General features: G+C 42.5%; 1 protein-coding gene across 3 annotated transcripts in view; it reads left to right on the forward strand.

Annotated features, from left to right (window-relative positions):
* Positions 1-27,013, forward strand: part of DGKB (diacylglycerol kinase beta) — a 790,513-nt gene that overhangs the window by 272,507 nt on the left and 490,993 nt on the right. For all 3 annotated transcript variants that reach the window (XM_069729311.1, XM_069729309.1, XM_069729312.1), the window contains exons 10-13: positions 2,340-2,457; positions 6,625-6,713; positions 6,802-6,918; positions 14,479-14,577. In XM_069729311.1, coding sequence (XP_069585412.1) covers positions 2,340-2,457; positions 6,625-6,713; positions 6,802-6,918; positions 14,479-14,577 — 423 coding nt within the window. The remainder of the gene's footprint in view (positions 1-2,339; positions 2,458-6,624; positions 6,714-6,801; positions 6,919-14,478; positions 14,578-27,013) is intronic.

Raw genomic sequence — 27,013 nt, forward strand, 5'->3', positions numbered from 1 at the left:
ACCCAAGAGTCTAATTACAAAAAATCCCGTAGCTTCTGTGACTCTCAGCAGCTAAAAGAAGATTCATATAAAAATAAATTGGTCGGAACTGGCATTAATGGTTTATAAATTTGGGCAAAATTGTCTCAATGAAGCTTCACTTCAGATGAACGGCTAAATATACTTCTCTTTATGTTATGAAAAGGCTTTGTAGATTTAAATAGAAAACTTAAAGGCGCACACAAATATGATTTCTGGCACTGAGACACTAAACACTTAAAGAAAAAATGGAGGACAAAATGAAATAATCTAATAAAATGTGGAAGCGAATTCCGGAGCATCGGTGCAGCTCAAGAGAAGTCTAGAAGTCATATTTAAGCCATGAAGTGCTACATAGACAAAGGACACTACTATTACTATCACAAAGTACAGGAGGAGTGAGGGTCCTGCTGATTGCTATGAGGAAATAGGGGGGAGACAATAGGTAGAACGCAGGGCCGGCTCCAGGTTTTTGAGGGCCCCGGGCGAAAGAGTCTTAGTGGGCCCCCCTTTAACACATACCACGATTAATGATCGCATATAAACACAGCCACGTAGTATATAGCACAGCCCATATAGTATATAACACGGCCCACTTAGTTTATAGAACAGCCATCTAGTATATAGCCTTGAATGGGCCCCCTGTCTCGGCAGGGTCCCGGCACTTGCCCGGGTACGCCGGGTGCTGACGCCGACCCTGGTAGAACGCACTTGTTATGTTCGGCCCGGCCATCATTATGACATTAACCTGCAGGATACGTGATCAGCCAGGATCTGTCTAAGCGCAGTCACCATGTGCTATTGGGTACATGGAGGATGTGGAGACAGATGAGTAGGAAGGAGCAGAATATGATTGACACATTTAGAAGGTGCTACGCCCGCCATGGCCTAGGGGTACTCGGTACCGGGTCCGGTCATCATTAAAGGGGTGGTCACGGTGGCAGCGACCCCGTCTGTGGCCCTACGCATCCAAGTGAAATAAGAAATGTTCAAAAGATACAGTGAAAAGTGGTCAGAGAGATAGGAGGAGAACCAGGGCAGAACGGTGTCCTTGAGGCCGATGGAGCGGAGCATAGTGAGGAGCAGCTGGTGATCTGCAGTATCGAATGCTGCGGAGATCCAAGAGAATCAGCAGAGAGCAGGGATCATTAGATTTAGCTGTTAGTAAATCGTTATAGATTTTAGTGAAGGCAGTTTAAGTAAAGAGGGGAAACCACATTGGAAAGGGTTGAGAAGAGAGTGATCTGAGAGATAGCGGACCTTTACCAAAATTATATCACCTGACCCTTACCAAAATTATAAATTGATATTTTGAAAATTTCAATTAAACATGCAGTGCATCTTTTCATAACTTCTCTAGAGACTTAAAAAAAGTAGTTCAAAGTTAGAACAAAAACTGTGAATAATCCGCACTAACATGGTCCTGAAGAAGGTCATACTAGGACTTCCTACTGCAGAGTATGAGCGGAGCCCACTCAATAGAGGCAGAAGCCACCTGTGTTATCCAGTCGGCAGCGATCTGACCTAGATCTGATCACTGCTTTTGACCCACTTCAGTGCCAATGTCAATCCCCGACACTGGCATTTAAGCGGTACAACATCAGAGTGGATCCCGTTCTGACGCTCATCGGTTCTCGGCAATGTTTCACTGCCATCTTTGCACTCCCATGAAGTTTGATCGTGATTAAAGCAATCTCAGGTTTAAGTCCCCAAAGGGAACTAAAGTGAGAGGTAAAAAGAAAAATGTTTTAAAGAAACCAAAACATAAGTCTGAATCACCCCCTTTCCAAAATCGAAAAATAAGGAAATTAAAAATTAAAAAAAAAATGAAGCTACTTAGCATCTCCGCATTTGTAAACGTCTAATCAAAATATAAACTAATTAACCCATTCGATAATTGTTGTAAAGAAAACCAAACAAAACACCAGAGCTTCCATTTTTTGAGCACAAGCAATACAATAAAATAAAAACATCACATGGACTACAAAATGATATCACTGAAAGCTACAACTCGGCAGGCAAAAAGCAAGACTCCATACAGGTCATCAATGGAAAAGTAACCACTGTCAAAACGTTCTCAAGAACATCTACTCTTCCTAGTAAACAAGTCATCCTTACACATTTTAATTCTTTTGGCACCGATATGTCGACAAATAGTAACCTCCCCAAACCAGTGACCCGGGTGCTGATTGTCGCTCTGATGCCCACTTCAGCTGACCCCAACTCTTAAGATCTGTAGGTCCAGTTGTGCTCTACACCTCATGACTCTTCCCGTGTACGTCTATAGCCAGACTGTCATGTTTTACCATTGTTCCTTGCAGAACGTGAAGGACGATGGGCAGCATGTGTGGAGACTGAAGCATTTCAATAAACCTGCCTACTGCAACCTCTGCCTGAACATGCTGATAGGACTCGGGAAACAAGGATTATGCTGCTCATGTAAGTCCCTAATATCACGTACTGTATGAGGGCACAAAACACCTAATGCAAAATTTAAAGGGCTGGTCTTTAGAAGACAAAAACTTTCTACTGAAACCTCAGGTGATCGACGTCTCTACAAGAAGGTAAGTCTGACCACGCATTTCTACTGCAGTGACCACTATAGGCAAAATGCAGTATTGCATGCCACGATCAGTGATGGGCTTCCCTGGACTGAGCCTAACCAGATATTTCTATTGCAGCGGCCACTATAGGGGAAATGTAGTATTACATGCCATCATGGTAAGTGAACCTGACCACACATTTCTACCACAGTGGCCACTACAGGTGAAATGTAGTATTACATACCATCAAGATAAGTGACACTCATCACACATTTCTACTACAGTGGCCACTATTGGCAAAATGTAGTATTGCATGCCAGGAACAGTGATGGGCTCCCTTGCACTGAGTCTAACCAGATATTTCTACCACAGTGGCCACTACAGGTGAAATATAGTATTACATGCTGTCAAGATAAGTGACTCTTATCACACATTTCTACCACAGTGGCCACTACAGGTGAAATATAGTATTACATGCTGTCAAGATAAGTGACTCTTATCACACATTTCTACCACAGTGGCCACTACAGGTGAAATATAGTATTACATGCTGTCAAGATAAGTGACTCTTATCACACATTTCTACCACAGTGGCCACTACAGGTGAAATATAGTATTACATGCTGTCAAGATAAATTACTCTTATCACATATTTCTACCACAGTGGCCACTACAGGTGAAATATAGTATTACATGCTGTCCAATAAGTGACTCTTATCACACATTTCTATCACAGTGGCCACTACAGGTGAAATGTAGTATTACATACCATCAAGATAAGTGACACTCATCACACATTTCTATCACAGTGGCCACTACAGGTGAAATGTAGTATTACACGCCAGCCCTTTATATAATGTAATAAGTAAATGTACCCTATCTGTGTAGGATTGGGGTTACGCTACCACCTGCACTCGTGAACGCTACACTCCTGAGCCTATGCGTGCTGATGCTGTGTCACTGGTGTTATTATCCCTGTGTTATCCTTCTTCTTTCATAGAAATAATTTAACTCATAAAGGGATCCAGAAATAAAAGTATACTAGATTGTATATGGTCGTTTTGTAATATATACGTGTAGGTGATTTATAGTTAGTATTGTGATCATGGTTTTGTGGGATCCAGAATGTAAATTTAGCTCCGGAGTAGATTTAGGTGGTTGGGTGGAGGACCATTGGGAAAGAAGATTTGTTGGGGCACCAACCAACCATCTAATATGGCCATGCATTTGCGTTTCCCTTTTCCCCAAGTCTTTAATATAATATGAAGACAACGAGATTAGTGACTACTTTAGACTTCGATAGAGGAATCGGAATCAGTGGCCACTTCTTCTCAGCCATCATGGAAGGTGATCATGGAGGCTCCTAGGGTGGTGGAGACCTCGGTTCACATGCCACCTGTGACTTGGAGACATCCGAACATTGCACGTTGGATTCTATGATCTTGGTTGTACCTTTAAGAGATCTTTGCAGAGCTCATCGGCTTCTGATCTAAGCAGAGACCGCAAATGGTTTACTGTTCTCCACAATAGGTGAGCAATAAATACATCATTGATGCAGAAGAGTTAGAACTACACAGTGCCAAAGCCACAAGCCTCTACCTCAGAAACGCTGCTGAAATATTAAAGTCCTGGAGTAATGTGGACTCAGCGAGTCTTAAGTAAAGTGATGGTAATATATAATACCGAAGGTGAAGAAAGCACAGACGAGAAGCGGAGAGATGACCATGAGAGCTATCACATCTGACTTACACAAAGGCTAAGTCCTCATCCCTATTACTGATCTATACATTTATTTATCTATTTATTCCATGCAGAGAAAAGTATGTGCCCCCTACACAACAGCTCCTGCTCTTTCTACAAGATTTTGGAGGCGTCTGTGGGAATTTTTTCTCCTTCATACAGAAGAACATTTGTCGGGTCAGACACTGATGTTGGGAAGAGGCTGGGATCACAATCTCCATTATAGGTGTTGAATGGGGCTGAGGTCCGGGCTCTGTGCATCTGCTCATGTCTGTCCCCCCCACGTTTGTATCGACCTTAGTAATGGGGGACAGATTAGGATCTTCCCAAACTGTTCCCATAAATCTTCGAAAAAGATTTCATTTCAGTGGAACTAAGGGTCCAAGGTCACCACTTGATAAATATCCCATAGCATTATCCTCCTCCACCATCTGTATAGCGGGTACAATGCAGTCAGGGGGTAACGTTCTCCTGGAATCACCAAACCCAAACTCAGAGGAGGGTTGGACTCTACAGTTATGGAATGCTCCTCAGCACTCGACCCCCCGCTCTATAACATAATGGGGTCTCCACATCATGGCTGAGTTGCTGCGGTTCCTTGCACTTCTCAATAAGATCACTCACAGGTGATTCGGGAAGATTTAAGAGGTAGAAATATGATAAAAAGACCTGTTACCCTGGTGGTTCCTATTATAGGACCACAGGGTTCTGTTCTGTACTTTTCTTATATCCAACTGAGGTCAGAGCAGATGATAGCTGATTCCACCGATCGGCTGCCGGATGTTGGATCTCCACCGATCTGTTGTTGATGAAATAGGTCATCAATATATAAGTCCCAATCGGCTCCTTTAATCTGCACAATCAAATTATTTGTAACTTTTCTATAATGAACATTTATCTATACAATGTTTTGGAATATAGTCTTACAAATAATGAATATAAATGTCAGGTATGACCAGCATTGGACTAGACAATCCCATCATAGCTACCAAGGAACGTCCGATGGGCTCTCTGTTCAGAGGTGACTTTGGAGCAATCTCTTTCTCCTTGGATCTATTTCTAATGGAATAATTTGGTGAAAACCAGATTTTGCCAGCAACAGAGATCCCAATTCATTTACAAGTGAATGGGAACATCTGCATATTTGGGCATGAGCGCCTGAAATAATCTCCTCTGGTTCCAGTAGGCCCAAGAAAGTTGACTCTGAAATTGTTTACGTACTTTTCCATCTGAAACCTTTGCATTACATGATGGAGTCTCAGGTTCTCTGTGTTTCATAGACTTGGTTCTTAGCAGGATTCCTCTCCTTCTGTCCAACTAAAAGGGAAGTTCATTTTTTTAACATTTTTCCAAACATGTCTGATGAATTTCATTAGCTCAATTGGACCAACTGTTGATGTTTCGGACCATGCATGACCACCATAGGTAAAGAAAAGATGAAAATTAGTAGGGTTAGGCCCGGATAACGATTTCTATATTAGAATTGATTGATTTTAAGGTTTTGATTAGACTTCAGATATCAGTTTTGAATGAGCTTTGGCCGAGAGCATTTTGGAAACATGGTCTTTGTTATCGAAGCTCTACCAATAAGTGGAGAGAATGAAAGTTCAAGTAATATGAGGGACCTGGTTCTGTCGCTCATACAGACAATGTTTTGTTTTCTTGGTAATGTCATCGATAATCCTATGATCCCACATTTTGCCTAATGTGCCTGGAAAATCAAATGTTAGAAGCAGATGGTGTATTCCGGAAGGCAACAAATTTACCCAATGAAGACATAGCGTTGTTGTCGTCGTGTGTTACAAATGAACTTGTGCTGCTGAGTACATGGCATCTATGACAACACTTGCTATCTGGAAATGGACTAATCAGCTATTTAAGGATCGGATAAACCAATAGACGAAACATCATAAACTCATATGGCTTTTACTTTTGTGCTTGCCAGCTGCTCATAAGCGAATATTTTGGAAAATGTAGATTTTTTTTATATTTTTATTAACAAATGACACCAGTCCATTTGGCTGCCATTAATTTGTCTTCAAAGTACTCATCATTTCAGGGGGTCATTTTTAAAAAAATTGAGTTGGGACTAATTGGATTACACATTTCCTGCCCTGCTCTGATAAGGTTTTCTTGTTTTATATTCATCATGTTTCCCGTAATTATTGACCATCTGAAGACGACGGGAGAAAAACAGCCCAAGTTCTCTTCTACGGATTCTCCTCTTTCGACTTCTCTGGAAATGCGGTTGAATTTCTTCTGCTTGTTTTAAATCTTTAAAGTAATGCACTTTTTTATTTTATTCATATTTTTTGTTTTCCAGTCTGCAAATATACCGCCCATGAACGTTGCGTTTCCCGAGCTCCTCCATCCTGCATTAAAACTTACGTAAAGTCAAAGAAGAACACAAATGTACGTCCTGGATACAAAGTTTAGTTTCCAAGTTTCAAACATTTTTTTTTTTTCTTTTTACATTAAATTTTCTTGTTTGGTTTTCCAGGTTATGCATCATTTTTGGGTGGAAGGAAATTGCCCCACCAAATGTGAAAAGTGCCACAAAGCCATTAAGTGCTACCAAGGCCTCACGGGATTACACTGTGTGTGGTGTCAGATTACAGTAAGTTTATTCCTTTTTATATATATAAACCATTTAGTAAAAGAGAAGGGTGACTTTTTTTTATTTTTACTTTTTATTTTTTTTATATTTTGTATTAAAAAAATGGTAATTTTATTTTGTTACCAACTTACTTTATGAAGTAGTGAGTTATATCTAGAAAGAGTTTTATAGTTAAAAAAATGGCATTAAATCTGTATGGTTAGAAATATAAAAAACTTTGTAAAATAAACTATTTGGGAATTCTTAGTTGATTGAGTGGGGTCCTCCATCTACCAGCAAAAGTGGGGAGCAGAAGTGGGGAGCAGCTAACAGGTTTCCTTTGTTCTGGAGGACTTGGAGGGTCTTTAGGATTCAGAGAACTGAGTCATTTGTTCTTTCTCCTATAGGGGCACTGTAACAAAAATTAATATTTGGGTGTCAGGACACTTAAAGGCCTTACATCAAAATGGGCTCCACTTTAAAGTTCCTGCCACTAAGAACAAAAGGGCCTGATTTTCGTTTAACACTCACATCACCCAAACTTTGGCCCCTTACTCCAAGGGCCCCATGGTAGCCACATGGTCTTCTACTCCCTTAAAATTGATTAGTGGGAGTTAGATCAGACACTCTTATTTTTTGGAAACCCTTATAATGAAAAAAACATTTTCCAAATGTGGACAATCCAGTTACAAGCATGTGTCTGATTCCCGTGTCATCCAGACGCTTGCTTTGAATTTTTTGTAAAGTTTTATTTTTTCCCAATTTCCAGTCTTCTATTTTCGTAGGCATGCTAATATGAGAGAATAGGAAGATTTTTTAAAAAATGTATATAATTTAAAATTCCTAAATTTCTTCTGTTAATATATTTAAAAAATGCAGGACCGTGAAAAAAAAAAGACATCAAATATTTTATATGAAATATTTCTTTTTTTCTGAGGATATTCTTTTTTTTTTATAGATCGGAATATATTTTAATCAATTTTATTCATTGCTTCCATATTTTTTTTTTAGATGATTTGGGGGTTATCATCTAACATGCATCTCCATTTTCATTGAAAATGAAATAAAAAATAGAAATTAAAAATAATATAACATTTTTAGAATTTTAAATATTTCAGATCAATTGCATTTTTCACTTTAGGGAATAATAGGAAAAAAATCTAAAAATGCAGTTGATATCTATGATCTTTAATTAGTCTTTCTGGAAGAAAGTTGCTAAAATAAATAGGAATAATAGAGCAACACTAAGTACAGCGGTCATGGAGAACATTTCTGTACAGTATGCCGAACACACATCTCCACAAAAAATTGAAGAACAGATGAAAAAAAGGTTTGACTAAATCTTTTGGAGGAAATAGTACACACATTTTAAAGAACATTAAAAAAAATAGAATGTAACTACGATATTTATTAACTGTTACTATTATTAAAATCATTGTTTTGTTTACATTTGTATTTATTGTATTCCTTTGTTATGTAACTGTTTATTCTAATTATAATTTATTATTATTATTATTATTATTTTCCTTTCATTTCCATTTGTATGTAGTTTATTTTCAAAGAAAATAATAAAATATAATGGTAATTCAGTGTTTTACAGTTTTCACCAAAAATGCACAAAGGCAAGTTACACATTTCTCATTTAGAACGTAAATATTCAAAAAGTTAATTTTTTTTTTCAAAAATGTATAAAAATTAAGAATTATTTGTTTTAGTTATAATAATGACAAAAACATTTTCAGGTTAAAAAGAATTCAGTAAAGTTTCGAAAACACATTAGAATTTCAGCTTTATTGTTCACATTTTTTTTTAAACTATGAGAAAGATGTTAGACTTTTTTAAAAATAAAAATTAAAAGTAAATAAATGAATAGTTTTTAAAGACAAAACAAAACGATTGAAGACTTTTGATCGAATCAAGTATCAATGTGTCAATATTATGGACAAGTGAAACAATTCACAGGACCCTGATCCAGCTGCATATCAGTAGTCCATGGCCACCAGAGAGTAGCCCTGTGAACCACTTATGTACCACCGGCCGGAATTCCCAACACCTTTTCTGATTTGAAGGTCTGGCACAACGTCATCGTTGTGGTGTGACTCACATATGACGTTATGACAGTCCGGCTAATCATTGGAGGAGTCAGGGTAGGACACGGTTTACAGAGCTTATGAACAAGTTGAGCTCCAGATGTGAGCATTGCATATGGAGAAGATTGCTTTCCATGTGCTGTCTGGTTTATTTCATCTACTTCTCTTAGGTCTTTTGGGCCTGAAAACTTAAGTGCCCATTTTAGTCTGGAAGTTCGGTGAAGTGCTTTGTTGGGGACAGTTGTGTCACGAGAGGTGTCTAATCTTTTGACGAACAGTTCAGCCACCAGTATCACCATCTTCTCCGTCAGGTCTGCGAATTGCCGACTCATTGTGTTCTGACCCAAAAGAAGGGAACCGGAGGTGTTATCTCCACACAACCCCAATGATTGTTCCAATGACCTGTTCCAATGACCTGTTCCCAGGAACCTCCCCGCCTCAAGGACTTATCTTCTTGGACACCAGTTTGAAGATGGACCGAGAGAAGGTATCTTCAGTTTTCTTGTGGTAATATGATGAGAACGTCAATGCGGAGGCATCTTCCAAATCTCTATCTTCCGCCGACCATGAGGAAGAGCTCCAGTTTGTCTTTGTATCTTCCAAGGTGTTGGTAGTTGGTCTTGCTGGACTCAGAGAGACTTCACCATTTAAGTTTCCTGGTACTACACCCACATTGTCCTACTCTGAGGATGTCTTTATGGAGAGAAGTATTCTAATCATGAAGAAGAGAATTAACCTTACTTCTTGCAGACTACAGTGAATGTAGTTCTAAAGAGGTGTCATGGGAGTCCATTAAAAAGTGTATGGCTCCACTTCTATTGTAGAGAGTCCTCACGGGCTTGAGAAAGAGGAGCTGTAAGGAGGGTACTTTAACGCTAATGCTGGTGCCCTTGCATAGTTCCCCTTCCATGCAGGGACGCCGACATACTCACTGCCGCAGCCAAGCCGTTACTTGCCCATCTCTCGTCATATTTCTCTGTTGTCTGTGCATGCTGCATAGACTTCTCATCTAGTGCGTTGATGCTGCCCTGCTCCTAAAGAGGTAACACATGTTGTTTGAATATTCCACCAGCCCATAGCTGGGAGGCATCTTGTATAAAAGGCATCCTCCCCAATATGGTGGTGCCTATGCAACGTTCTTACAATAGTGAGTGTTTGTGCAACTAGTGAGTTGTCAGGTCCCAGTCCCTGTACCTGAATCCTCAGGTCGTTTTGTGACAAAGGCCTGAACCTGAAACCGCATCCGGTGGTACCTTACTCCTGAAGCTGCTCCAGCAGTACCTGAACCCTGAAGCCATAGCCATGAAGTGGCACCCAAATCTGTATCCATTCAGTCAGTACTATACCCTGCACCTGTGTTTGTCCTGGCTAGTGTTCCAGAGTCTGTTCCAGTATCTGAATCTAGCCCTGTCTGTGACTCCTTGTCAGTTTCTGTTCTTCCCGTGGATCGAGAACCTGTGTAGTCTGAACAGAGTCCGAACCATCTACTGTCAGCAACTACAAGTCCAGTTCATGTCTGCGTACCTGACCCCTGGGGTCAGCAGCTGCAGTATCGGGAACTGCCTAGAAGTAGTACATGTTGGCTACCAGCAGCTCAAGCCTGACTCCACAATCAGGAGCTCCAGTGAAAACCAGGTAGCCGCTTAGCTATACCCCTCCTAGGTAATCCTGGCCTAGTGGTACAGTGGATTCAAAAACGACATGTGCCAGTTGCATGCATGACAATTGGCTCATTTTGAGTCAATATGTGAGCAGATCGAGAGCTTTAACTCCTATCAATTTTTTTTTCTTCCCCACCCCCCAGTGGTAACAGTTTTCAGCAGTGTATCACCCATTCCTGGAGATATTATTTGAAGTGTTTTGTATGGTTTTTTATCCATATTTCTGAACAATCATTCTCTGTTTGCATTTGTGAAATTGCTTGGATAGTTATCAGAAATGCTACTACAGTTGTATGGCAGGTGGAGAAACTGAGACTATATTTTTGAATACAGAATTTAGCAGGAAATCCTAATTTTTTTCCATCCTTTGAAAATCCTGGTTTCAAAAATATTAATTCACGTAAAGTTGTCTTGATCAAAAATCTTCAACTGCTTTGCATTTATAGCACCAGTGTAAAAGAATGCATCCTCATGTTTTATACTGTAGTTATGTGCTAATCCTAGTCTGAGTGTAGCTGGAAACAGACAAAACCCAAGAACAAAAAATGATCTTATATCCTGCTGTAAGTAACTAAATAATAATAGTACATATAAATAACATAGTCTACTTATTAAACACTATTTTTGATTAAAAAAGCGTAAAATCCATCCCACCACGATAAGATGTACCCCAATTGGGACGGTCTTATCCTCTAGTCAATACCTCAACTTGTGTCAGACGACCTCAATGATAAATGAATGATTGATATAGAACCCAGGAAGGTTGAAACGCGTTGTACTTTAGAGCCTTATAATTCCATCTATGCACTATTGGCTTGATACAATAAAGCTAATGGTGGAGAAGACCCTGTTGGACCTATCTAGGCTTGCACGATATTAATCTTCCTACAGATCGTTCATCTATCAAGTTGCTCTGGCTCAAGATGGAGCTGAAGGCCGATTACATAACTCTTGTTATGTAGACATTTTGATGAAAGATTATGCATAAATCAGGAATTTTTTTTGTCGTTTTGTATGAAGTGTTCTACTCTTCGAGCCGATGAAGATACCAATCACTCCTAGATTACAGCAGACAGCTTCCAAAAGTTGGTGAACTTTATGCTATGCTAAAGCTGATTTTTTGCTATTTTTTTCATACCTTCCTCAACCCTCTTTAATACTCATAAGTACGCCATCTACGACTGGTCTTACATTTTTTATGTATGAGAGGACGTTGATCCAGCTTCCGACCTACAACTCAAATTTGTGTAGTTAAAAACATGAAGTCTTTATTTCCAAGGTTAAAAGTATATCCAAGGTATCAAAAAACATCAATGGCTCCCCATGTGTGTGGATGGTAGGGGGGGCATAGTGAGAAAAGGAATGGAAAGACCAGACACATTTAGAACACAAGGAGCGTTTTTAGACTGGGTTCAAATCTGGGCAACAATAAACAAACACTAATAGGGTGATGAGTGTTTGAGAAGGGGTGTGGGTTTTGACAGATAAGTAGTTACATAATTGTAATGTGGAGAATACCCCAGAATCAGAGGGGTCTACCAAGGAGCATTCAACGCTCTATTACATCAATCTTGTTTTTTTCCAATACTTTTATATTGATGACTTTTCCTTAGGAAAGGCCATCAATGTGCGATTGGTGCAACACACGGCACTTCCACAGATCAGTTGTTCTCTGCTCTGGAGGAGGCTTAGTCTAAACAGGGTACGGAGTAGGAACTTTGCACATCATCTGCGGGGAACTGCAGATCATCTCCTATTGAAAAGAAATAGGCAACTCTATGTTGAAGTCAAGATATTAGTCTACAGGAACGTGGAAACTCTTAAATGTGGTTGTCCCCTTTCAACAAATGTTTGACCGTAGGCACAGTTAAATGTAAATTAAAAAACTGAGCTTTTATTGCCGTCCTTATTTGCACTGCTGCCCCAGTCTTTGTTATTTGGCTGCGATGGTGATGTAACATTGAAAACGCTGCAGCCAATCACTGAGCTCAGGGATTCTTTTCGTATACAAGTGTGATGCCAAGCCTATGGGTAAATATTTGATAAAAATGTAGCTTATAGTTTAGGAGAAAGAAGCCTAGTGTATGGAGATTAGAGATCCTAGTCTACAGGGAAGTGGAACTCATACTTTATGGAGAACTGGAGCTCCTAGTCTACAGAGAAGTGGAGATTCTAATCTACAGGAAAGATGCACTCATACTCTATTGCAAAGGTGAGCATCTAGTCTATGAATAGTCGGAGATCCTAGTCTATATAAATGTGGAGCTCCTAGTCTATGAAGAAGTGGAGGTACTAGTCTATATGGAAGTGTAAATCCTAATATATGGAGCAGTGTATTTAATATCTTATGTCAAAGTGATGCTTCTAGTCAATGGGGAAGTGGAGCTCTTTGTTTATGGAGATGTGGAGCTCCTAGTCTATGTAGAGGTGGTTCTCCTATTCTATGAGAAAGTGCTGCTTCTACTTTATAGAGAGGTGTTGCTGAGAGTCTAAGGTGAAGTGGAGCTTCTTGTCTATGAAGATGTTTTGCTACAACTTTACAAGGAAGTTGAGCTCATGGTCTGTAAAAAGTGGTGCTTGAAGTCTGTGTTGAGGTAGTGCTCCTAGTCTACCAGGAATTGAAATGCCTGGTCTATAGATAGGTGGTGCTGCTAGTCTGTGTGGAAATAGCTCTTATTTTAAGGAGAGATTGTGCTCTTAGTGTATGGGTAAGTAAAACTTCTAAACAAAGGAGAGTTGTTGCTCCTTGTCTATTGGCAAGAGGAGCTCCTAGTCTATGGAGAGGTTTGCTCCACGTTTATGGGAAAGTGGAGCTCCTGGTCCATGCAGAAGTAGAGCCACTGATTTATGGAGAGGTGGTGGTCCTAGCCTATGGAGAAGTGGAGCTCCTAGTATGTAGAGAAGTGGTGCTTGTTGTGTACAAGGAAGTGGTGCTCCTAATCTACTGAGAAGTGGAGCCCCTGGTCTATGTAGAGGTTGTTCTTCTAGTGTACAGGGAAGTGGAACTCCTAAAATAAGAAGAGATGTTGCTCCTTGTCTATGGGGAAGAGGAGCTCCTAGTCTGTGGAGAAGTATATGGCGCTCCTAGTACATAGAGAGGTGGTGCTTACTGGGTACAAAGAAGTAGTGTTCATAGTCTAGTGAGAAGTCGAGCCCCTGGTCTTTGAAGAGGTTGTTCTCCTAATGTACAGGGAAGTGGAACTCCTAAACTAAGGAGAAGTGTTGCTCTTTGTCAACGGGGACGTGGATCTTCTAGAATATACAAAAATGAAATTCATGATTTGTGGAGAGGTGGAGATCCTAGTGTATAAGCAAATAGTTTAGTGTATGTAAACATAAAACTCCCAAAAAAAGAGACTTAATGCATTAGGAAGTGAATGTAATAGTTTATAGGGAAGCCGTTTAGTCTATGCAGACCTTTAGAAACTGTAAGTTAAAGAGGTCTACCTTTTAGGAAAGCAAGACCTTCTGTTTTAGATGGAAGTAGTCTATGGAGCGGTGGAGCTCCATGTCTACAGAGAAGAAAAGCTTCAAGTTTATTGAACCATTATGCTTAGTCTAAGGGGAAGAGGTTCTTTTTTGTCCATGGGATATAGTTTCTTGACTTTTGGGAAGTGGAGCTCCTGGTGTATAAAAAGTATTGTAATATTTTAGGAGGGTGGTTCATATATGGTAGGAGACCCCGATGTTTTTCAAATTGATTCTATTTCTTGAGTATATGCCTATATATTAATTTTATAATTGATTGACATGAACATAACAAAAGTTGGGAAATGTCCTGTAACTATTAAATTGTGATTTACGATTTACTATTTTCATTTTTTCTGCAGCTTCACAATAAATGTGCTTCACATCTTAAACCTGAATGTGACTGCGGACCCCTGAAGGATCACATCTTAGCACCCACCACCATCTGCCCTGTCGTGTTGGTGAGTTTTTACCTTTTTTGCTTTGGATCTTGGTAGAAGTTTCTCTATTATACTGCTTTACCATTAAGACGACAATGAAGTCTCATCAGGAGAGGCAATAATGGAGCCTGAGTCAGGTTTTATGACTTGCATAGTACTTACCAGAAGCGGTACAGCAGGTCACTTCTACATTTTACGTCTTTTAAAGATCCAACTTCCCAGAAGGATGAAGGTTTTCTTATGGTCAGTTCTGGATGTTCAGTGAGTATCTGCAATGCAGAGGTTACTGTGAATGATGACACCGAGCGCAGCAAATAGAAAAAGATGAATCTCCGAGAAAGCGGAACAAGTCACTGCCCAGTATATAATATAGGACCACAGTCAGTCTGTCTACTATCTATCTATCTATCTATCTATCTATTATCTATCTATCTATCTATCTATTATCTATCTATCTATTATCTATCTATCTATCTATCTATCTATCTATCTATTGTCTATCTATTATCTATCTATCTATCTATCTATCTATCTATCTATCTATCTATCTATTATCTATCTATCTATCTATCTATCTATCTATTATCTATCTATCTATTATCTATCTATCTATTGTCTATCTATCTATCTATTATCTATCTATCATCTATCTACTATCTATTATCTATCTATCTATCATCTATCTATCTATTGTCTATCTATCTATTATCTATCTATCTATCTATCTATCTATTAACTATTATCTATCTATCTATCTATTATTTATCTATCTATTATCTATCTATCTCTATCTATTATCTGTTATCTATTCATCTATTATCTATCTATTATCTATCTATCTATTATCTATCTATCTATCATCTATCTATATATCTATCTATCTATCTATTATCTGTTATCTATTTATCTATTATCTGTCTATTAATCTATCTATTATGTATCTGTCTATTATCTATTATCTATGAATTATCTATCTATCGTCTATCAATTATCTATCTATCTATCTATCTATCTATCTATCTATCTATCTATCTATCATCTATCTATTATCTATCTATCTATCTATCTATCTATCTATCTATCTATCATCTATCTATTATCTATCTATCTATCTATCTATCTATCTATCTATCTATCTATCTATCTATCATCTATCTATTATCTATCTATTACACATGTAAAGCGCCATGGAACAAATGGCGCTATAACAAAAATAATAATAATAATTATTATTATTAGTATTATCTATATATCTATCATTTATCTATAATCTATATATTTATTATCTATCTATCATCTATATATTATCTATTATATATATATATAACTCTATCTATCTATTATCTAGCTATCTATAATCTGTCCTTCTACCATCTTTTACTTATGAATTATCTGTCTATGATCATCTTTTCTAGTATTCTGTCGTCTCTTATCCAATCATCCTTCTCGTGTATTCAGGATTCGTGCCCCATCATTTCAGGACTAGTAAGGAGCTGATTGCTGTCTCTTGGCAGATACATTCCTGTACTCTTATCTATGCACGTATCTACAGACATTTATAAATGTAGACGTCACGTGTCACAGCCATCTGAACTCCTCGAGTTATCACAGTACCTGTAGACGCAGATGACGCGCTCAGCTCTGCTACATCGGTAATGCTATAAATGTCATTCTCCTTCATACTCAGTAATGGATGATTTCTTACATGGTGCTCTGCTTTCCATAACTCGACCAAAGGCACAAACAACAGATCGCTAGTTGACTGTTCTGTAACTTTGTGTCGGAGATCTGGCACGGATAAGGTTGTGCAGTGCACGTATGTGGCCGCCATGCGCTAATCACCGACGGGTAAAGCTCTGGTTTTTACTTAATTCAGTTTCAGTATTTATTGAAAAATCCAATAGAAATTAGTCTGACGATGTCCGAGACGATGACATCCCCCCTCTGCTGTCAGCGGGGTGTGTGTCGGGGGTCTCGGCGGTGAAGTCATGGGGCGGCTTGATTCAATAACTCCGAACGTGACACGCGGAGCTTTGCCTTGCTGGATTTCATTGTGTCCTCGTCTTCAGGAGGAAGTCATTGCGAGCCCTAAATTGTATTAGTTTTCTAAATGTTTTTTTTTCCTAAGCAACAACAGACATATTCTGGGACTCTGTTACAAAGTAATTAACGAGACAGAGACGACCATTGCAGGACGCTGTGTTTTCTGTCAGGAGACGACTGCTCCATTTTACATGGCCGTCTTGGTATATTAGTGCCCAGCTTTTGGGTTCCCCCTTTTATTTTTATTTTTTTCCATTTTATTGTAGAGATGAGCGAATATTTTTTAAAAAAAGGAAAGTTCCCAATTGCCATGAAAGCCAATTCTATGTTCATTACTCACTAATCTTCTCTGCTCTTCTTTCACTCACTATCTGTATAGTTTATTCAGTATTTTATGACTTTCTGTCTCTGTGTCTGAGCAGTGAGCTGCGACGTCCTCTCACTGTCACGCCGTTAATGGCGATAAAGGGGCAGGACGGCGTACTGGGACCCGCACCTGTCCCTGCCACTATAATGGGGTCCTGGCTTTCCCTTATCTCAGGGGTACCTATAATGGTTAGGAGGCCTGAGCCGCCAGCGTATCCCTGTCTCCTGTGCAGGCCCTATCAGTGGTCCCCTCACCCCCAAGGGAGGTGGACTGCACCAGTGTATAAATACAACAATAAACAGGGTATACAGACAAGGTAACTAAAAGTCTCAAACTCACCAAATGCTCACACAACCACAGAGGAAACACAGAGAAGGGAAGAGAAGGAAAGAACTAGGAAGGAAAACAGGTTTAACATGCAACCAAAACAGCAGACACCAATCTCTGTAAATAAACCTCCAAGCAACTAATACCACGCTCCTTCTCACTCCAAGCCAGGCAGCAGAACTGATCACTGACAACAGTTGTAGTCAAAGCTGAGTCTATATAGGAGCGGAGATTACCAAAACCAAATCAGCTGAGAGACATAGCTCTCAATACCTTCAGTAACAAGGTTTAACTCTTGCCCTGCTGGCACAAGACAGCCAGGTCAGAATTCAGGAGAAGAGCTTCTGTTCATCGCGCGTGAACGAGGCCCAGAGCGCTGCGGTTCTTTGGAACCTCTCTGTCGCGGTAGCCCCGTGACACTCACTATCCAGATTCACCCTAGATTGGCCGCTGCATTCCTTGCCTCGGCTTTTTTTTACTGGCAATGATAGTTCCTCCTGATAGGCTTTACTATACCATGTGATGTTAAATCTGAGAGCCATTTATCAGGAAGCTCACCTGGCCAAGATATTAAGATTTGTCTCTGGCTGATGCAATATGTTAAAGCGAATCTGTCACCTAATCTGAGAGCATCATGATGTAAAGACAGAGTCCTTGATTCCAGTAATATGTCACTTACTGGACTGTTTGCTGTAGTTTTGATAAAATGTATTATATTCATGAGCTCTGTATAACCCCACCTTCACTACCGATTGGCAGCTTTCTACTGTGTGCACTGTGCATAGGCAGAAAGCTGCCTATCAGAGGTGTCGGTGCGGCGAGCTCAGCGTTTAAAAAACTGGTAGATCTGCAAGAGATAAAGCAAAAATATTGTAAAAACTGCAGCAACTGGCCCAGCAAATGATATATTGCTGGAATCATAACCATCTGCCCCTACATGCATGATGGGGTAGAAAAACATCTGGCAACAGATTGTTTTTAAATAGTAGCATTAATTTTAGGTAATTTGTGCAAATTGTTCCAATTTACCAGATTCAATAAAAATGTGATTTGCATTGAATCCATCTGTGATTGTGGCTTTTAATGCAATCTGTAAAAGTTTCCAGCATCCCTGTGGGCTATTACGTGGTGGTTTTCCACACTTTCCAAGATTAGTGTTGGCAAAACAGAGACATTAAGTCCCAACCCCCCAAATTAAATGAAGCCTCTTACTATGGGCAGCATTTACATAAACCACTAGCATTTACAGTCAGGGACATCCAGAATTGTTCCAAAAAATAAGCCCATTACTTGAGGCAAAAAAAAAAACCCAAAGTGACTTGTACTAAATAGCAAAAAAAAAAAACTAAGGAAAAGATGTTATAGTCGCCTTACACATTGACTAATGTCCCAAAGAAAATTTTCCCCTGCAGCACAGTGCGCTTCAGCATCCGACCAGCTGCAGAGCAGTGCTTACAAGCTCTTTAGAAAAGAGCTTGTAAGCACTGCACATGTTCAGTCACCACTGCTACACAGGAACAACGAGCTGAAAACTAATGAAAAGTCTTAATATCTCAAGAACGGCTGTTAGTTTTAATGAACAATAAATTGCAACACTAGTTATTATCTCATCGTACCCATCTAGGACGATGGGAATAACACTTTAACCCCTTTAAGACGTCCAACCCACATGTATGTTGCAAGTTGGATGTGAAAGTATGGAATGGGCTCAGGAGCTGAGCCTGCTGCACTTCTAGTAGGAGGTAGCTTTCTGACAGTTGTGTTAACCACATGTAGGCCTGTGGCCCCCTGCAATGTGATTGCATGAAGCTGATGGCAGTTAAAGGGAACCTGTCATCCCCAAAATCGAAGATGAGCTAAGCCCACCAGCATCAGGGGTTTATCTACAGCATTCTGTAATGTATTCTGTAATGCTGCAGATAAGCCCCTCGATGTATCCTGAAAGATGAGAAAAAGAGGTTAGATTATACTCACCCAGGGGCGGTCCGATCCGATGGGTGTCGCGGTCCGGTCCGGGGCCTCCCATTTTCTTACAATGACATCCTCTTCTTGTCTTCACGCTGCAGCTCTGGCACAGGCGTGCTTTATCTCCCTGTTGAGGGCAGAGCAAAGTACTGCAGTGCGCAGGCGCCAGGAAAGGTCAGAGAGGCCAGCGCCTGCGCACTACAGTACTTTTCTCTGCCCTCAACAGGGAATATAAGTATGCCTGCGCTGGAGCTGAAGCGTGAAGACAAGAAGAGGACGTCATCCTATGAAGATGGGAGGCCCCAGACCGGACCGCGACATCCATCGGACCCGGACCGTAGCGGGACCGCCCCTGGGTGAGTATAATCTAACATCTTTTTCTCATCTTTCAGGAAACATTGGGGACTTATCTACAGCATTACAGAATGCATTACAGAATGCTGTAGATAAGCCCCTGATGCCGGTGGGCTTAGTTCATCTTCGATTTTGGGGTGACAGGTTCCCTTTAAGGATCTGCTGAGAGTCCTCGTACTTACAATGTTGATATTCTGGTGATGACCAGCCACAGGAGGCTTAGTAGGTGATGGCCTTGCCCAGAGCAGTGGAGACTTCAATGCTGTGATGGAGCCTCGTCCTGCAGAACAATTCTGGTTTTCTTGAAAGACGCAGACCTTTTCCTGCTCCGCTGCTGGAAGAAAGTGTCTTCTGAACAATGGCAGGAGGTTTGGGAGGTGATTCTGATCCATCTTCAATTCTAAAAGGTCCAACAAGCTTCTCTGTACAAATTGCAGCTTATAGCAGAGCTTACCTTCACCTCGCTGGTGTCTGAGGGGAAGTGGAGGTCTGTGTCCATTACTGATCCAGCCTCGGCCCATCCATCGGCTCCGTCCAGAGGTACTCTCAACTCAGTCCATAAAACCTGTGAACAAGCATCGGGCTTAGCCTCCTCGCCTTGGCCGTGTCTCTGAGCACTGAACAACTTGTACTTCTGTGTCGTTCTCAGTGGTGGTCGGGCTCAGCTTCCTCACTTTCACTGTGTTTCTGAGCACCTTGTACTGTTATGTCTTGCTCAGTGGTGGTCAGGCTCAGCCTCCTCACCTCTGCCGTGCCTCTGATCACCTTGTACTTTTATGTCTTGCTTAGTTGTGGTCAAGCTCAGTCTCCTCACCTCGGTCATTTATCTGAGCACCTTGTACGTCTGTGTCTTGATCAGTGGTGGTTGGGCTCGACCTCCTCACCTCGGCCGTGTCTCTGAGCACTGAACACCTTGTACTTCTGTGTCTTGATCAGTGGTGGTCGGGCTCAGCCTCCGCACCTCGGCCGTGTCTCTGAGCACTGAACACCTTGTACCTCTGTGTCTTGATCAGTGGTGATTGGGCTCGACCTCCTCACCTCGGCCGTGTCTCTGAGCACTGAACACCTTGTACTTCTGTGTCTTGATCAGTGGTGGTTGGGCTCGACCTCCTCACCTCGGCCGTGTCTCTGAGCACTGAACACCTTGTACTTCTGTGTCTTGATCAGTGGTGGTTGGGCTCAACCTCCTCACCTCGGCCGTGTCTCTGAGCACTGAACACCTTGTACTTCTGTGTCTTGATCAGTGGTGGTTGGGCTCGACCTCCTCACCTCGGCCGTGTCTCTGAGCACTGAACACCTTGTACTTCTGTGTCTTGATCAGTGGTGGTTGGGCTCGACCTCCTCACCTCGGCCGTGTCTCTGAGCACTGAACACCTTGTACTTCTGTGTCTTGATCAGTGGTGGTTGGGCTCGACCTCCTCACCTCGGCCGTGTTTCTGAGCACTGAACACCTTGTACTTCTGTGTCTTGATCAGTGGTGGTTGGGCTCGACCTCCTCACCTCGGCCGTGTCTCTGAGCACTGAACACCTTGTACTTCTGTGTCTTGATCAGTGGTGGTTGGGCTCGACCTCCTCACCTCGGCCGTGTCTCTGAGCACTGAACACCTTGTACTTCTGTATCTTGATCGGTGGTGGTTGGGCTCGACCTCCTCACCTTCGCCGTGTCTCTGAGCACTGAACACCTTGTACTTCTGTGTCTTGATCAGTGGTGATTGGGCTCGACCTCCTCACCTCGGCCGTGTCTCTGAGCACTGAACACCTTGTACTTCTGTGTCTTGATCAGTGGTGATTGGGCTCGACCTCCTCACCTCGGCCCTGTCTCTGAGCACTGAACACCTTGTACTTCTGTGTCTTGCTCAGTGGTGGTTGGATTCAAGCATTTTTTTTTAATGTTCGAGCTGCAGCTTGAGTTCCCGCCCTGCATGTTTGTGCATTTTAGACAGCCAATGTGCAGCGCCCCAGGGTCCTGGTCATTGCAGTAATGTCATTCTTCCACCAGGGGGAGTGATGTTGCATCTGAAGGCAATAAAGGAGATCACCTTACCAGGTATCACAAACCACACAACACACTTCACACTCCAGTCCACCAGGGGGAGCTATGCTCCTATTTAGTAGGGCACTCCTCAAAATTAGGTAAAACTGGTGGTCTGGATAGGAAGTTAATGAAAAGCTGACTGGGCTTCACCCAGGCAGCACCTGTCAGGCAGACAGAGGAGAGGAGGAACATCTAGCAGCTGCAGACAGGAGGGTCCCTGACAGGGGTGGGATCCTGTTAGAGGCCTAGACAGAAGGCTACGGAGCTGCGCCTGCTTACCAATGCGGCAGCATCCTAAGAAAGAGACATTGAAAGGAATTGTGTTGCTGAGAGTGAGAAACAAAGTCCTAGCAAAAGGAGAGGAAACCAGAAGGAGTTCTGCCCTGTAAAAGGCTGCCTCCTTTCTGAGGCGCAGATGCCGGTAGCCGGAATACCAAGGGAGTCACCGTCTCCAAGCCTGGTTCCAGAGACCAGCAGGACAGCTAGTTCCATATTAGATGCCCGACCATATGCCCAGGAGGCACGATGGCAACTGTGGGGGCCGGGGCATGATAGTGTCCCTGTAAAAAGCCTCAGGCCATCAGTCATACGGGTTTGTCCTATCCTTACCATCAGGGTGACAGAAAGAGACATAACATCTAGAACACCACCAACACTTGTGAGGACCTTACCGAGAAGCTCAGCAGGGAGGTACAACACTCAGGCACTAAAGGAAGGCTACTGATTTTCACCTGGATAAGGGGACTCTGGATTTGCCTTCAGACCGGCCGGACTCTGCCTGCCCTGTGATCTGGTGCCCTGGAATGTGGATGCTGAACCTTCAGTAAAAAGGTAAAGAGACTGCAACCTTGTGTCCTCGTTCTTCACTGTGCCATTCATCATTCACCATCTAGACACCGGGAAGCCCTGGGGACACACTTCACCTGTGGGAAGGTATACCATCTAGCTGCCATAACATCACCCCAGCGGACCCCTAAGCAGCGTCGGTCACCCTGACCGAATACCACAGGTGGTGTCCCGAACATTATCCCTTTAAAGACCTTTCCCCCCTTTATTAACGGACGTCCCTAGGACCACGGACTGGGTCAGTCACCGTGACATCCCCTTTGAGAACCGAAGGGCCCGGCTCCGAGTACCCCACTGCCCTAGCGGGGGCGGCGCTCCAAATGAACATGCAGGGATTGCCTACCAGTCACTGTAATTCCGTAGCCATCTTAGTTGTGGCTTTACTGTGATTGTCTGGCCGCATAGCGTCATCAAGTCTATGTCAGACCGGTGATGCCATGCTCGGCACACTGTACCCCGGACACAGGCAGTGTAGGGAGAGGTGCTACTGATAGAGGGACAGAAATGTAGCTGCGTATTAGCCAGGGATTGAACGACATTTACATTTCTGTGACGTACAACAGCCCTTCTTAGGGCTAACGATAATCAATAGTAATGATGCTGTTAGCAGCACTTAGGCAGGGATTGTGCTGAAGGGATCATGTAGGGCAGGATAGTGTGAATTGCATGTCCTTTATGCTGCAGCCTGCAACTCATGCAAGAAGCCCTTCTCAGGGCTAATAATATTCATTTTGTTCGTAATCCTTTAAATTGTTGCTAGCAGGTAAATATTATACACCATTTTTACTACGGAAGTTGTGCATCAAAAGCATACAGCCAGACTTGGTTGGATCTCAATAGTATCACTATATTGATCCTGCTGTGTAACCAGTCCATCTGAGGTGGGTACATTTTCCTGCAATAATAATAATCCTGTAAATTTTTCAGCAGTGAAATTTATTATATTCCAGTTGTGCCCCAAAACATAGAAAAAAAATTGTTTTATTATTATTACTAAGGCTAGGTTCACACTAGCGTTGCGCCGCCCTGCGTCGGCGACGCAACGCGCGACGCACGTAAAAACGCGCGCAAACGCGCGCAAAAACGCGCGCGTTTTGCGACGCGTGCGTCGTTTTTGACGAAAATCGGACGCACAGAAAATGCTACAATGTAGCGTTTTCTTGCGTCCGACGCTAGCGTCGGAAACGACGCACGTGGCGAAAAACGCCACCAAAACGACGCACGCGTCCCCTATGTTAAACATAGGGGCGCGTCGCCGCTGCGTCGCCGCTGCGTCGCCGGCGCGTCGCCGGCGCAACAGCGACGCACATTGACGGAACGCCAATGTGAACGTAGCCTAATAGCATCGCTAAATTGATACTGCAGTCTAAGACATCCATCTGAAGTGGGCAATTTTTCCTGGAACTGCTACTGTTTTCAGCAGTGGAACTTTACATGGCATTTATCGTTCTGCATTTGTGCATCAAAACATCCAACAAAACGTGTTTGTTTAGAAATAGAATCACTATATTTATACTACAGTCTTATACTTCCATCTGAAATGGGCAAATTTTCCTGCCGTTGTAATACTGCAGTGTTTTCTCTAGTGGGATATATGATAGGTAATTTAAAATGGCCAAGGTGCATGGTAAGGGACAGGGAAGTGGATGAGATGAGGATGAGCACAGAGGCCGAGGCTGTGGGCCAGGTGATACTTTGCCTGCCACGGGAGCACAACAAACACACACATCATGTCAATCTAGCTTCATGTATCACTATGTAGGGGGGTGCGGAATAACACTCTTGAAACCAGACCAGTGTGGAAAGGTTGTTGGATGGGTAGCAGATAATGCTTCCATTCACTTTGCTAGCACCAACCTGTCTTCTATACGGTCCAGTCTCAGTAGCCGTGATTCTGGTCCACATAATCATTACCCTGATTCTCCTTCTTTCCACCATGTTGATTGCTCGGAGACAAGTGATCCCACACTTGGACACTCTGAACAGCTGTTCATCCCATAGCATCAGCCATTCCCTGACAAAAGCTGTTACTGGGAAGGTCCACGTAACCATGGACATGTAGACAATTGCTTGTGGCCAGGAATGCGGTTTTTCCCTGACAGCACACTCGGTGAATATTGTTGACCCAGTCAGACCTCGGGACGGAACATGTGCTACCAACACCAAGGATTGCAGGGTTGCCCCTACCTTCTACAGCAGTTACTGCACCTCCCCCTCCTCACCCTCCATTTCAGAAACGTCATCATCAGTTGCAAGCTGGAAGCACTGCAGCACTGCCTCGGCCAAGTGGCAGCAAGCTCTGCTGAAGCTAATCTGCTTAGGTAACAAACTGCACACTGCTGACGAGTTGCTGAAATGTCTAACAGACCAGACTAATATGTGGCTGTCACCCCTGAACCTACAGTCAGGCATAGTTGTGTGTGACAATGGCCGTAACCTGGTGGCAGCTCTGAAGAATGGCAATCACGCACACGTTCCACATGCTCAACTTAGTGGTTCAGCATTTTCTCAAAGCAAACCCAGGTCTGCCTTAGCTACCTGTAAAAGTATGCCGCGTGTGCCAATTTCTGCAAGTCAGCTACTGCTGCCGTCGCCCTGGCCTTGCTGCAGAATTGTTTGCAACTTACAGCTCATCAACTGGTTTGCGAGGTCACCATGTGTTGGAACTCAACATTACATATGTTGGCAAAGCTTTGTGCACAGCAGTGGGCAGTAGTTGAATACCAGCTACACCATGCACGCCAGTATTCCGTTCAGCCTCAGCACATAAGAGTTGATGAGTGGGCATGGATGTTTGACATCTGTCAAAACTTTAAGGACTCGACTAAGATGGTGAACGGAGCTGAAGCCATAATCATCATCACCATCCAACTTCTCTGTCTACTGAAACACTCACTACTCACAATTAAAGAGGAGGCTTTGCAGGCGGAGCAAGTTGAGATGGAGCAAGAATCTCATTTCATCTTCTCAACATGGACTGGATGATAATGAGAAGAAGGAGGAAGAGGAACAGGAGCTGGTTGCCTGCGCTACAGATGGTAGTACCCACACCACCTTCATCCCATCTGTTCAGAGTGGATGGCCTGAAGATGAGGAAGAGGAGGAGTATTAGGAAGACAACATGAACAGTTGTCCTCTTGGTGGGGACAGGGAAGTCTTGGCTGGCACACAGAGCTGAGTTTATGTTCTGCTGCTATTCCCCTGAACCTTGCATTGTATGCATTTTGGCCAACACTAAATACTGGTTGCTCACCTTTCTAGACCCACGCTACCAGAAGAACTTTACATCTCTCCATCCAGTGGCAGAGAGGTCTAAAAAAAGTGTTGTAGTACCAGAAGGCCCTAGTTGAAGAATTATTTAAAAAAAATACCCATCTTGCAACGCTTGGGGCAGAGGTTAGAATTCCTTGAATAACCAAGAAGTGGAGACTACAGAGACATAGGCAAGATGCAGCAGAGGCATGGGAACACTCTCATAGGTCTGTGACAGTTTACTCGGACCCTCCCATAACCATAGCCCTGATGTGACGGTACCAGCATCCTCTGTGATTCCTCTGTGCCTTACAACTATTGGGTATCCAAGCTAGACACATGGCATGGCCTGTCTCTCTACGTCATGGAGGTCCTGGCCTGCCCTGCTGCAAGCATTTTCTCAGAGCAGGTTTTTAGTGTCACCGGGGTATTATAAGAGAGAAGAGAGAAGAGAAAATTTGAGACAATGTTCTCCGCCTGTCAACTGGAAATGCTGACAGGCTGAGTCTTATCAAAATGAACAAGGGCTGGATTGGGCCAGACTTCTGTACACTGCCAAATGACAGCAGCAGAACATAAATTAAAATCCAGTGAGGGTTTTTTTGTTTTGTTTTTTGTGTATTTTCTTGCATACCTGCCCAACCAAATATGGGTATATGCTTCAGAATTTCATCTTTTTTGTGTCATCCTCCTCCTCTTCCTCCACCGCCATATCAACAGGGTGATGATGCTACCCTCGCTATAAAATTTTTAAGGGTGTTTATGATGCCCGCATTAACAATTTTTAGAGGTCTACCTCGAACATTCTTTTATATCTATGCATATCCCCCAGGGGTAAATGTCTGACGCCCGCAAAATGTGGGCGCCTAAGTAAAAGGGAATGTACTTAAAGGGGTTTTGAATAAAGTTTCTGTTTGTGACTCCACCTGTGGTTCTCGGTCAGTGATGACCGACGCTGCTTAAAGGGGTCCGCTGGTGTGATGTTATGGCAGCTAAGATGGTATGGCTTCCCACAGGTGAAACTGGGTCCCCAGGGCTCCCGGTGCATAGATGAGGATGGTGGGTGGTATATCAAGAAATGGAGGACACAGGTTTGTAATCTCTTTACCTGGTTTACTGAAGGATTCAGGCAGCCACAGTCCAGGGTACCGGATCACAGGTGCAGGTATGGTCCGGCCGGCTTGGAAGCGAGTTGGGAGTTCCCCTTACCAGGTGGGGTTAGAAGCCTTTCTCCTAGCGCTGTATTGTAAGCCCTTGCTGCTTTAAGC

The sequence above is a fragment of the Ranitomeya imitator genome, chromosome 6 (assembly GCF_032444005.1).
Source record: "Ranitomeya imitator isolate aRanImi1 chromosome 6, aRanImi1.pri, whole genome shotgun sequence".
Taxonomy (NCBI): domain Eukaryota; kingdom Metazoa; phylum Chordata; class Amphibia; order Anura; family Dendrobatidae; genus Ranitomeya; species Ranitomeya imitator.